Genomic DNA, 13,730 nt, shown 5'->3' on the forward strand with positions numbered 1-13,730 from the left:
TCAAAAGCCGATGATACTCGGCAACCCATTTTCTTACCTTCACTGCCACTGGCTATAAAGTCTTCATTGTTGCCTCCAAAACATGAATGAATTGTGTAAAATCCTTGTGTCACACCTTGATACTTTCTCACCAAAACACGATCCTGCAAATCCCATAGATGAACTCCCTAAAAGAAAGAAGACAGTCACACTTAAGTTTAAGATATTGCTAAATGTATTTTCAATGTAATATAACTTCTGGAAAATGTTCAATTACTATTCAAATATTGTGGATTTTGGGAATGGATGACATTCAGATTGCCAAGTAATAACTATTAATACTTTATTGGCTGTGGTATAAAGAGATAATTCTGGTAAAGATGCCATAGATGGAAATGTAACAGGCCATTTGGCCTCTCTATATATGTCTCAAACCTTAAAAGTACATTAAATTTATAATATCTGATTATATTATTATCAGGACTAAACACAAACACCATACTGGTCTTTAAAAGTTTGAACAATAGAACTTAGTACTGATTTGAGTGCTTGTTATTGTTGACAAAATGCTGGAATCAATAATCAAAGAGAAATTAATCAATTAAGAAAGCTGGGGTTTATTCACAAAATGCTGGAGTAACTCAGCAGGTCAGGCAGCATCTCAGGAGAAGGAATGGGTGACGTTTCGGGTCGAGACCCTTCTTCAGAAGAAGGGTTTCGGGTCGAGATCCTTCTCTCCTGAGATGCTGCCTGACCTGCTGAGTTACTCCAGCATTTTGTGAATAAATACCTTCGATTTGCATTTATTTTCTTATAATTAAGAAAGCTGAATTTAATCAAACCTAATTAACGTTCTATAAAAAAGTAAATCGTGTTTGACAAATTTGATCAAATTCCATGAGAATTTGACATAGTCGACAGAGGGAAAGCTGCTGATGTGGTCTCTACTAGTGACATCCCTCCAGCCTGGGGAATTCTCAGTCTGGAGGGATGTAACGTTGAGAATGACCTGGAGGAGAGAAAAAAACATGAGATTTCCATGTTTGCTGATTATATAGAAATAGAAAGGACATGTTGTGGTGAAGAAATTGTGATTCTGCAACAGGACAGAGATAGAGTGACTGGCGAAACTCTGAAAAATGAGCTTAATATGGGAAAATGTGATATTGCTCTATTGTATTTCCTTTTTTAGGCAGGGAGATCAAAAGTACACAAAATACACCACATGTGATCTCACCAGGACCCTATATTACTGTAGCAAGACAATTGTATTCCACTCGCAATCGCAATAAAAGCCATTTGCCTTCCTAATGGCACATACATGTTAGCTTGAAGTACAAAGATGCTGAGATCTTTTAAAATATCAACAATTCCCAATATATCAACTATTTCATTCACCAGGAAGCTTGTTCCGTATACCCACCAACCTCTGTGAAAAAGATGCCCCTCTGGTTCCTAAGAAATCATTCCCCTCTCACCATAAATCTATCCGCTCTATTTCTTTACTTCCTGACCCTGAGAAAAGAACCCTGTGTACCTGAGAGTTGCATGTTTTGTTCACTCTTTAACAGATGCAGCATGACCAGTATTTCCAGTATTTAAATTCAATTTCAAATTCACTTTCGTTAATTCCCATCTAAATTTATGTCCAAGTCATTTATTTATATCATAAACAGTAGAGGTCTCAGCACGGATCCCTATAGAACCCAACTTGTTTACAGATCTCCAGACAGAATACTGTCCTTCCACCATAACCCGCGGTCTTTTATCAGGAAGCCAGTTCTGAATCCATACGACCAAATTATGCATCTTAATCTTCTGGATCAGCCTACCAGATGGAACTTTATCAAATGCCTTACTAAAATCCATGTAGACAACATCCACTGCTTTATCCTCATCAAGCACCTTCTTCACCTCCTTGAAAATCTGATCAAGTTAGTATGACAGGACCTGCAGAGTACAAAGCCATGCTGTCGGCCCCCAATTAATCCAATCTTTTCCAAATGGGAGCAAATCCTATCCCGAAGAATTCTCTCCAATAGCTTCCCGTGAGGTTCACCGGCCTATAATTAGCTGGATCTCTAATCTCTAAGATAGTACATCTCTTCTTAAATAAAATAACATTAGTTACTCTCTACTCCTCCGGAACCTCGCCTGGGCGAGAGAAGGCACACAGATCTTTTTTCAAGGACCCCACAATCTCCTTTGTCGCCTCTCTCAATAAGCTGACTTCGGCCAAGTCTTTGAGATTTATCCACCTTATTGCTCAAGGCCCCTATCACCTCCACATTATTATTCTCAAACTTTCTTTACATATTAGTAGTTTCCACACTGATCTCATTGCCCTCCATGTCCTTACTTTAGTGAAAACTGTTGCAAAGTACTCATTAAGTACCTCGCCTACAATCGCAGACTCCAAGCACAAATTCCTTCCATCATCCTTGAGCAGTCCAGTATGTTCTCTTAGTATAAGAAAATAACTGCAGATGCTGGTACAAATCGATTTATTCACAAAATGCTGGAGTAACTCAGCAGGTCAGGCAGCATCTCGGGAGAGAAAGAATGGGTGACGTTTCAGGTCGAGATCCTTCTTTTTGGGTTGAATGATCTATATACTGTTTCAAGAAACCATCTCAGATACACCTCACAAAATCTGCCCCATCTAAACCTTTGGTACTGAGCAAATCGCTGTCAATATTGGTGAAGTTAAAATCATCCACTAAGACAACCCTATTCCTTTGGCATCTTTTGGTAATCTGTCCAGATATCTCCAGCTTGCTATTGGGTGGCCAAAAGTATAATTCCACCAGAGTGCTTGCACCTTTCTTATTTTTAAGCTCTACCCTTATTGTCTCAGTGGCAAGCTCTCCAGTATGTCCTCTCTTGGTGCCGCCATGAGTCTTTTTTTGTTATTTTGAGCCAAGACCATTCCTCAGACAAGTTCAAACCTATTGTGCCAGACATCACTTTGATTTGTTTGGTGCTGGAAGTCCATGTAGATTCCAATTCAAGCTCTACATGCCTTGGCAATTTGGTAATATATTAAGAAATTAGATCAAGGCATTAATGTCATTATGACATTTTACAAAAATACTGGGATATTTGGGAATCCCATGCTCCTATACAATATGAAGACTCTAACGTTAAATTAAGCAAGAAAATTAAGGTTAATTATTGCAAGTAAACTTGTTTCAATCCTAATTCCAGAATATTGTTTTATTCGTTACAAACCAGATGTTTTGCTGGCAATTTCCTAAATTGCCGTCAGACTAAGATAGTTCAATAATTAAAATCTATAGCACGATTCTCAATTGGTGATAATTTATTGAGAGTAATGTCCATCATTCTGCAACTTGTTGCTGGTTTTACAAACCAAGTGTTTGCAGTCATCTTCCACTTTTTCATTCAGCTTCATTTAAAATGCTTTTTCTTCCTTGCAAATCTTCAAGGAGTTGGAAATACTTAAACAGATACTGTACTGCTTTCTGGAGGTTGTACTGAAGTCTTTGACAGGTTTTGCGCTTTATATTGACACGTAGAGATGAAGAAATCAGCTCACAGTAACAAAACTCCAAATACTCACTGATGTTGAGCTCAATTACCATAATAGTCCCAGTTCCTGAATGCAAAGGAATTACGGTAAGAGCTTTTTCATCCATAACTAGAGACATTTTCCCATGCCAGGAACGAAAAATTGAGACGTAGCAAAACAGCAGAGGTGGTGGTCGATGTTAAGAGATCCACTTTAACTGTGTGAAATGAGTCGGTGATGCAGAAGCTTGCCATTTCTAGCATGTCGATCATTCATTTTTCTGATCTTCTCCAGTGGCAAAGCAACATGCAATCAGACCCATTATCCAAGGTCAAAGGTTTTCCAGTTAGGCTGCAAGGTAATAATTTTGAACCCTGTCAACCCACATGCTAGCCTGAAACCCTATCTCAGAATCGACTCAGAGCAGTCGAGTCAAGCCTGCTTTCAGTAGTGCAAAGTTTATCAAACTCTGCACTAATCAAAAATCAGTTCTTCAGCGAGTCTTTGTGATTAAAACTATAGTATTCCTTTCACCATTAAAAAAAGCCTTAAAGGAAGTTGAACAAGGGCCCCAAGTCACCATCACCACTAAGGGTCAAAAGCAGTACAAGCTTAAATCAGTTTGGGCTGTTTTGTGCAGACTTTCTACTCACTCTTGAGCGAATCGATTTCTCATGTCTTTTCTCTTCATCATCTATGGTCTTCAATTATATTTTCATCATGCAGAGGGAAAGATACGAGTCTTGTTAAAAACTCAATTCCAAATAGTTGGCTGCTTCTTCAGGTATCCAAGACAGATCATTGCATTTGCAGGTAGATAAGAGTGGAGAAATCTTGCAGTAGTGGTTGAAGGAAAAGCACATAAAAAAGACAAAAAAAACACAAAGCTGCAATGAAGTGATAAATGTACCCTTCCCCACGAATCTGGTCAACTTCGCGAGAAGCGAAAAAGAAAACTGATTTCACTGCAGTGAATGCAATAATATGGGAAAGCATCAAGAACAAAACCTAATTAATCCTTCCTACTTAATGATGTATTTACACCAATATACAACCAGTCTCGCTAAGAATTGCTATTTTTCTGGTTTCAAGTCTACAAGTACAAACGGTTAAATCCCATGATGAACAGTGCATTCCGTGGATTTCACCATGGATTTCACCTGCTTTTTCACATCCAATTACCCATCATACTACCTCCAGCTCAAGGCAAACCATCAGAAGCATGAAGGTGGGGAGGAGCTGAACAGAAATAAAGACCATGACTGGTTAGGCTGTGATAATCACAGTACCCTACATCAAACATTTAATCAATCAATGCTCATTTGGCAATGGAATGGAGAAACAGGCACACTGTAACCATCTTCTGCACCTCTAAGCAACTCAAAAGTAAAATATACTGTTAGGATGTGATTGGAGTACACATCCTCGAGTAAGCTATTCAATTCCTTTAAGCAAATTGTTGCATTTATTACATCTCACCACATTACCAAAATAACTTATTTCAAGGCGGGGAGAGTGGGAAGTAAAGATCACTCATGCCAGGTTCAATTTATGATTGACTTGAGCTGTCACTATTTTGGATGGGAAATTTAATTAAGATAAAAATCGGTATTAAAAAAATATTGGTTTATATAGTGTTTCAACACTCCAGTCAAAATATTCATATTCAAAGAATTACACTGAACCATAGAAATTAGGATAAAGATGGGGGGCAAAATTTGATTGCCAGATAAAGTTAAGGAAATTCCTGAGCATTTATATAAATATATTAAGAGCAAGAGGTTAACCAGAGAAAGAGAGGGTCCATCTGGGATGAAAGGCGGTCTGTATGTGGAGCCAGAGGATCTGGGTGAAGATTTTAATGAATATTTCGTATCTGCATTCTACAAGGAGAAAGACATTGTAGTTGCAGATATCAGGAAGGGCAAGGGGAATACTCTACATTATGTTAATATTAAAAAGGAAAATGTATTATATGTCTTTGGGGGTATTAAGTTGGCTAATGGCCTGATGAGGTATCCTAGGTTTTGTGAAGTAAGGACATAAATGGGTGGGACCCCGACTGAGACTTTTAAGTATTCGCTGGCCACAACCTATGTGCCAGATGACTAGAGCTCAGTAAATATGGTATCTTTATTCAAGAATGGAAGCAGGGATCAGCCAGGTAACTGAAGGCCAGTGAGCCTAATGTCCCAAATTGGTATGGGAATTATTGGGGGAAAAAATCTAATAATTCTCCCTCCATTTTGGGCTATCCTCTGGCAGACAGGATTAGCATACACTTGGAAAAGCAGGGGTAGATCAGGAATAGTCAGCATTGCTTTGTTGATGGAATCCTGTCTGACTAATTTGATTTGAGTTTTTTGAAATAACAAAACACATTGATGAGAATATTGCAATTAATGTGGTTTACATGGACCTCACTGAGGCCTTTCATAAGGTCCTCTATGAAAGGATGGTCCAAAAGGTTAGAAACCATGGGGTGACAAAATGGAGTTGGCATGGTATAGGAAATAGTGGGCAATGGTGGAGATTTGCTTTTGTGATTGGAAAACTGTGACCAGTAGCTTACCACAGGAATCGGTGCTGGGACCCTTTTGTTTGACAAATTGGGGTTATGGGAAGAAGGCAGGAGAATGGAGTTAAAAGGGACCTTAGTGTATAAATCCATAGATTTCTACAAGTGGCAGGACAGGAAGATACAGTGGAAAGAAGACATACTGGATGCTGGCCTTCATTCCTTTTGGCAATGAACATAAGAATGAGAGATTATGGTACAACTTAATAAAACTTTGGCTAGGACACAGTTGGAGTTTTGAGTGTTGTTCTGGTCATCATACTATGGAAAATATGTGAGTGCACTGGAGAGAGTGCAGAGGAGATATACCAGGATATAGTCTGGGGTGGAACATTCCAAGTAGAAGGATCTGAGGAAATTTCTTTTCACTCAGAGAGTAATTACAATCTGGTACATCCGAGAAGGAGATGGAGCCAGGTATTCTCAGAACATGCATCGTCAAGATACAGAAGGCTATGGATTAAATGCTGGTCAATGGGATTAGTGGATCAAATGGCCTGTTTCTGTGCTGTATGACTCTATAATGAATTTTAGGCAAATGTGGCTGTCACTTTGCACACAAGATCAAATAAACAACAATGATAATCATCTACTAGTGATTACACATTAATAATGCTTGTTAGGGAGTAACAGGCACTGGAACAGGGAAGCAGGGCCTCCATTTGACATCTCATCAAAAAGACAGCACATAACAAAGAACCTCACCAGTACTTCACTGGAATTTGTCGAATTAAAAATTGATAGAGGTAAAAGTACTAGTGATTGAGGCAACCATGCATCTGGCCAGAGAAGGAAAAATTGCAGAGTAACAATCTAACCAAGAAGCAAATTAGAGAAAGGATCAATTTAAAATAATCATCAGAAATTCTCCCAGCCATTTCTCTACACTACATACAATGTAATGTAGAAAATGACAATGTGCTCATGATAAAATCTGCAATTAGCTTTGAATGCAACCTGGTACAATTTTTGGTGTTATAGACAATAGACAATAGGTGCAGGAGTAGGCCATTCAGCCATTCAGCCCTTCGAGCCAGCACTGCCATTCAATGCGATCATGGTTGATCACTCTCAATCAGTACCCCGTTCCTGCCTTCTCCCCATACCCCCTCACTCCGCTATCCTTAAGAGCTCTATCCAGCTCTCTCTTGAAAGCATCCAACGAACTGGCCTCCACTGCCTTCTGAGGCAGAGAATTCCACACCTTCACCACTCTCGGGCTGAAAAAGTTCTTCCTCATCTCCGTTCTAAATGGCCTACCCCTTATTCTTAAACTGTGGCCCCTTGTTCTGGACTCCCTCAACATTGGGAACATGTTTCCTGCCTCTAATGTGTCCAATCCCCTAATTATCTTATACGTTTCAATAAGATCCCCCCTCATCCTTCTAAATTCCAGTGTATACAAGCCTAATTGCTCCAGCCTTTCAACATACGACAGTCCCGCCATTCCGGGAATCAACCTAGTGAACCTACGCTGCACGCCCTCAATAGCAAGAATATCCTTCCTCAAATTTGGAGACCAAAACTGCACACAGTACTCCAGGTGCGGTCTCACCAGGGCCCGGTACAACTGTAGAAGGACCTCTTTGTTCCTATACTCAACTCCTCTTGTTATGAAGGCCAACATTCCATTGGCTTTCTTCACTGCCTGCTGTACCTGCATGCTTCCTTTCAGTGACTGATGCACTAGGACACCCAGATCTCGTTGAACATCCCCTCTTCCTAACTTGACACCATTCAGATAATAATCTGCCTTTCTATTCTTACTTCCAAAGTGAATAACCTCACACTTATCTACATTAAACTGCATCTGCCATGTATCCGCCCACTCACACAACCTGTCCAAGTCACCCTGCAGCCTTATTGCATCTTCCTCACAATCCACACTACCCCCCAGCTTAGTATCATCTGCAAATTTGCTAATGGTACTTTTAATCCCTTCGTCTAAGTCATTAATGTATATCGTAAATAGCTGGGGTCCCAGCACCGAACCTTGCGGTACCCCACTGGTCACTGCCTGCCATTCCGAAAGGGACCCATTTATCCCCACTCTTTGCTTTCTGTCTGTCAACCAATTTTCTATCCATGTCAGTACCCTACCCCCAATACCATGTGCCCTAATTTTGCCCACTAATCTCCTATGTGGGACCTTGTCGAAGGCTTTCTGAAAGTCGAGGTACACCACATCCACTGACTCTCCCCTGTCAATTTTCCTAGTTACATCCTCAAAAAATTCCAGTAGATTTGTCAAGCATGATTTCCCCTTCGTAAATCCATGCTGACTCGGAATGATCCTGTTACTGCTATCCAAATGCTCAGCAATTTCGTCTTTTATAATTGACTCCAGCATCTTCCCCACCACTGATGTCAGACTAACTGGTCTATAATTACCCGTTTTCTCTCTCCCTCCTTTCTTAAAAAGTGGGATAACATTTGCTATCCTCCAATCCACAGGAACTGATCCTGAATCTATAGAACATTGAAAAATGATCTCCAATGCTTCCACTATTTCTAGAGCCACCTCCTTAAGTACCCTGGGATGCAGACCATCAGGCCCTGGGGATTTATCAGCCTTCAGTCCCATCAGTCTACCCAAAACCATTTCCTGCCTAATGTGGATTTCCTTCAGTTCCTCCATCACCCTAGGTTCTCCGGCCCCTAGAACATTTGGGAGATTGTGTGTATCTTCCTCAGTGAAGACAGATCCAAAGTAACGGTTTAACTCGTCTGCCATTTCTTTGTTCCCCATAATAAATTCCCCTGCTTCTGTCTTCAAGGGACCCACATTTGCCTTGACTATTTTTTTCCTCTTCACGTACCTAAAAAAACTTTTGCTATCCTCCTTTATATTATTGGCTAGTTTACCCTCGTACCTCATCTTTTCTCCCCGTATTGCCTTTTTAGTTAACTTTTGTTGCTCTTTAAAAGAGTCCCAATCCTCTGTCTTCCCACTCTTCTTTGCTATGTTATACTTCCTCTCCTTAATTTTTATGCTGTCCCTGACTTCCCTTGTCAGCCACAGGTGTCTCTTACTCCCCTTAGAGTCTTTCCACCTCTTTGGAATAAATTGATCCTGCAACCTCTGCATTATTCCCAGAAATACCTGCCATTGCTGTTCTACCGTCTTCCCTGCTAGGGCCTCCTTCCAGTCAATTTTGGCCAGCTCCTGCCTCATGCCTCTGTAATCCCCTTTGCTATACTGTAATACTGACACTTCCGATTTTCCCTTCTGCCTTTCCATTTGCAGAGTAAAATTTATCATGTTGTGATCACTGCCTCCTAATGGCTCTTTTACCTCTAGTCCCCTTATCAGATCAGGATCATTACACAACACTAAATCCAGAATTGCCTTCTCCCTGGTAGGCTCCAGTACAAGCTGTTCTAAGAATCCATCTCGAAGGCACTCTACAAACTCTCTTTCCTGGGGTCCATTTCCAACCTGATTTTCCCAGTCTACCTGCATGTTGAAATCTCCCATAACCACCGTAGCATTACATTTTTGACACGCCAATTTTATCTCCTGATTCAACTTGCACCCTATGTCGAGGCTACTGTTTGGGGGCCTATAGATAACTCCCATTAGGGTCTTTTTACCCTTACAATTTCTCATTTCTATCCATACTGATTCAACATCTCCTGATTCTATGTCACCCCTTGCAAGGGAATGAATATCATTCCTTACCATCAGAGCAACCCCACCCCCTCTGCCCACCTGTCTGTCCTTTCTATACGTTGTGTACCCCTGAATATTCAGTTCCCAGCCCTGGTCCTCTTGTAGCCATGTCTCAGTGATCCCTACAACATCATACTTGCCCATGACTAATTGAGCCTCAAGCTCATCCACTTTATTTTTTATACTACGCGCATTTAAGTACAACACATTAACTTCTGTATTTACCTCCCCTCTCACATCGGTCACAATTGGCCCTGCCCTTAATTTCTTTTTCCCTCTAGAACTTCTGTTCCCATTCTTCCGAGAGTCTTTTGCAATATCTCCTGTATTCCCTTTTACCTCATCTTCATATTCACAATTTGTTAACCCCTCCCCCCCCACTACTTAGTTTAAAGCCACAGGTGTCACACTAGCAAACCTGCCTGCCAGAATGTTTGTCCCCCTGCTGTTAAGATGTAACCCGTCCCTTTTGTACAAGTCACCCCTAGCCCAGAAGAGATCCCAGTGGTCCAGAAATCTAAATCCCTGCTCTCTGCACAAGCCCCTCAGCCATAAATTCATACCCTCTATCTCTCTGTTCCTGCACGAGGTACCGGTAGCAGTCCAGAGATAACCACCTTCGACGTCCTACTTCTCAGTGTTTTTCCCAACTCTCTAAACTACCGCTGTAGCACCTCCTTCCTCTTCTGCCCGACGTCATTCGTGCCCACGTGCAGAACGACTTCAGGTTGATCGCCTTCCCTCACTAGGATTTTCTGAAGCCGGTCCGTGATGTGTTGAACCCTGGCACCAGGGAGGCAACAGACCATCCTCAAGTCCCTCCATGGTCAGAGAATTTGGAAAGACAACTGTGGTGGTGAGGGAAATGGCAAGCCAAGATATAAAGAGTATGCCTGACCCGCTGAGTTACTCCAGCATTTTGTGATACCTTCGATTTGTACCAGCATCTGCAGTTATTTTCCTACATAAAGAGTATAGTTGATGGTTTTTGTAATCAATGGAGGGTTTAAGTGGATTAGGAGCAGCAGAGTGGTCCAGCCAGTGGAGCAACTATGTTACCTCTTCAGTAACCTGGGTTCAATCCTGGTCTTTGGTGCTGTGTAGAGTTTGTACATTCTCTCTATGACTGCATGTGTTTTCCTCGGATGCTCCAGTTTCCTCCCAAATCTCAATGACTTGTGAGCTGATAGATTAATTGGCCACTGCAAATTGTTCATAGTGCGTAGATGAGTGGGAGATCTGAAGGGGTGGGGGTGGAGTATTTATAGTAACTGTACTTGTAACAGTGATACTGTAACGTTATAATGTGTAACACTATATTTTGTAAACTGGTATTTTTGCACTACGTATTGTACATGTATGAGTTGATTGTATTCATGTATAGTATAATTTGACTGGATAGCATGGAAACAGACCGTTTCACTGTATCTCTGTACATGTTACAATAATAAACCAATACCAATGATGCAGCGAGAATAAGATAGGATTTGTGTAGAATTACTGTAAATGAGAGCTTGATGTCAGTATAGACTCCATATTTCCATTAGGTGCAAGGTTATTTGGCTCATGTAATCTATACTGACTAATCAGAGCATTTTCATTGCCCTATTAACTTTCTTTGTAACCTATTGCCACCCAGATTCTACGACATACCTATGCATACAAGAGGCAATTTACAGCAGGGAATTTATCGTGACCAATTTACCCATCAACCAGCATTTCTTTGGGACACGGGAAGAAACTGGAGCACCTGGAAAATGTTAAAAGCCACACAGGGTGCACCTTAGGTAAGAATTGAACAAGGAACACTGGCAAGGTGGGGTAGTGGTTCTATTAGCTATATCACTGTGTTACTGGGTTTGGTGGGTTGAGGCCTGTTTCCATACTGTATGACTCAATGGTCACAGGCAGATTACATTCAGAAGGCTCTTGTGATGATTCAATGCGAAGTATAAAATTCAGCTAATGTGATTAGTCATGGGGAGCGATGAAAGCAAAGTTTTGAGTTTCTACTTCTTTCTGGTAGACATGCAGGTTGTATAAAACAAATGAAGACATATTCATGGTGGAGAGTAAACCCTTTGGTCACTTGAACCTGATAAAAGATCTACAGCACGGAAATATATTCCACATTAAATCTACATGATCCCCTTCTGCTTTACATACCTGAGTTGCTACATTTAACAAGGCTAATCTTCCATTCTTTGAAACTGTAAACGACATTATAGGATGATCCTCTTGTACTCTGCAATAGAATGAAGCAAGGATCAAATATAACAAGTACTTCAGTACTCTAGTTATTTTAATTTCATTGACAACATAGTGTGGCATTATTTGAGTCAGGATATTTCATCCTTTCCACATATACATGTAAAATAGCCTTAAAAGGCAAACATATCTTAAGACAGAAAGCAATCACATTTAGAAACAAAGAGCTGCAGGTCTTGGTTAATACACAAATGGACACAAAGTGCTGGAGTAAGGTAGCATCCCTGGAGAACTTGGATAGGTAACATTTTGTGTTGAGACCCTTCTTCTGACTAACTCTGGCAATAGGTTGACATAGGTAATGAGGGGGGGGGGGGGGGGGGTGATAGGCAGATGGTTGGAACAAAGGCCAGAGATGAGAAAGGAAGGTGTGAACAGGTTCGAAGAGTTGCGGATTGTTAAACCAGAGGAAGGAAAGTAGCAGGTGGGGGTGGGTGAGTGGAGGGGAGAGATAGGTGGGAGTCCAGGTGGGTAGGGCACAGGGAAGAACAAAGGGGGGTGAGGGGGGATCGGTGTATGCGAGAAAAGGGAGGGGAGGAAAGTCCTTTAAACTTTGCCCCTCTCACTTTAAAGCTATGCCCTCTAGTTTTTGATTTTGTTATCCTGGGGAAAAGGAGTGAAGGGGTTTTGATACGAATCACACTTATCCATGTTCTCCATAAATGCCACCTGACCTGCTGAGTTTTTCCAGCACTTTGTGTCCTTTGTGTATTAACCAGCACCTGCAGTTCTTTATTTCTACATTTCTACATCCTTCCTGTGATGAGGCAACCAGAACTGCACGCAATATTCCAAATGTGGCCTAACCAAAGTCCTATAGAGTTGCATCATGACATCCTGATTCTTATTCTCAATGCCACGACCCATGAAGGCAAGCATACCATATGCCTTCTTCACCACTTTATCTACTGGTGTTGCCACTTTCAGGGAACTATGGACTTGGACCCCAAGATCCCTTTGTACATCAATGGTGTTAAGGATCATGTTAAGGATCATGCCATTAATTGTATATTTTCCCCTTACATTTAACTTCTCGAAGTGCAATACCTTGCACTTGCTCGGATTAAACTCCATCTGCCATTTCTTCGCCCATTTCTGTCGCTGATCTATATCCCACTGTATACCTTGATAACCTTCCTCAGTCTGCGAACCTAGCAATCTTATGTCATCCATTCCTTTTCTCCAAAGATGCTGTCGGACTCGCTGAGCTTTTTATGTCTATCCTTTAAACTTTGCCCATCTCACCTTAAAGCTATGTCATCTAGTATTTGATATTTCCATCCTGGAAAAAAAACTGTGACTGCCTACCCTATCTGGTAAACCTCCTCTGCATCCTTTCCACAGCCTCCTCATCCTTTTATTCACAAAATGCTGGAGTAACTCAGCAGGTCAGGCAGCATCTCGGGAGAGAAGGAATGGGTGACGTTTCGAGTCGAGACCCTTCTTCAGACTGATGTCAGGGGGGGCGGGACAAAGGAAGGATATAGGTGGAGACAGGAAGATAGAGGGAGATCTGGGAAGGAGGAGGGGAAGGGAGGCACAGAGGAACTATCTAAAGTTGAAGTCGATGTTCATACCACTGGGCTGCAAACTGCCCAGGCGAAATATGAGGTGCTGTTCCTCCAATTTCCGGTGGGCCTCACTATGGCACTGGAGGAGGCCCATGACAGAAAAGTCAGACTGGGAATGGGAGGGGGAGT

The 13,730-nt window shown here is 41.4% G+C and overlaps 1 protein-coding gene across 2 annotated transcripts in view; it reads right to left on the reverse strand.

Annotated features, from left to right (window-relative positions):
- The window catches only part of wdr26a (WD repeat domain 26a), an 82,020-nt gene that overhangs the window by 15,808 nt on the left and 52,482 nt on the right, over nt 1–13,730 (reverse strand). For both annotated transcript variants that reach the window (XM_078398866.1, XM_078398865.1), the window contains 2 exons: nt 11,929–12,007; nt 38–167 (listed from right to left, as the gene is read on the reverse strand). In XM_078398866.1, the coding sequence (XP_078254992.1) occupies nt 38–167; nt 11,929–12,007 (209 nt within the window). The remainder of the gene's footprint in view (nt 1–37; nt 168–11,928; nt 12,008–13,730) is intronic.

This window comes from Rhinoraja longicauda, chromosome 5 (assembly GCF_053455715.1).
Source record: "Rhinoraja longicauda isolate Sanriku21f chromosome 5, sRhiLon1.1, whole genome shotgun sequence".
NCBI classification, from domain to species: Eukaryota; Metazoa; Chordata; class Chondrichthyes; order Rajiformes; family Arhynchobatidae; genus Rhinoraja; species Rhinoraja longicauda.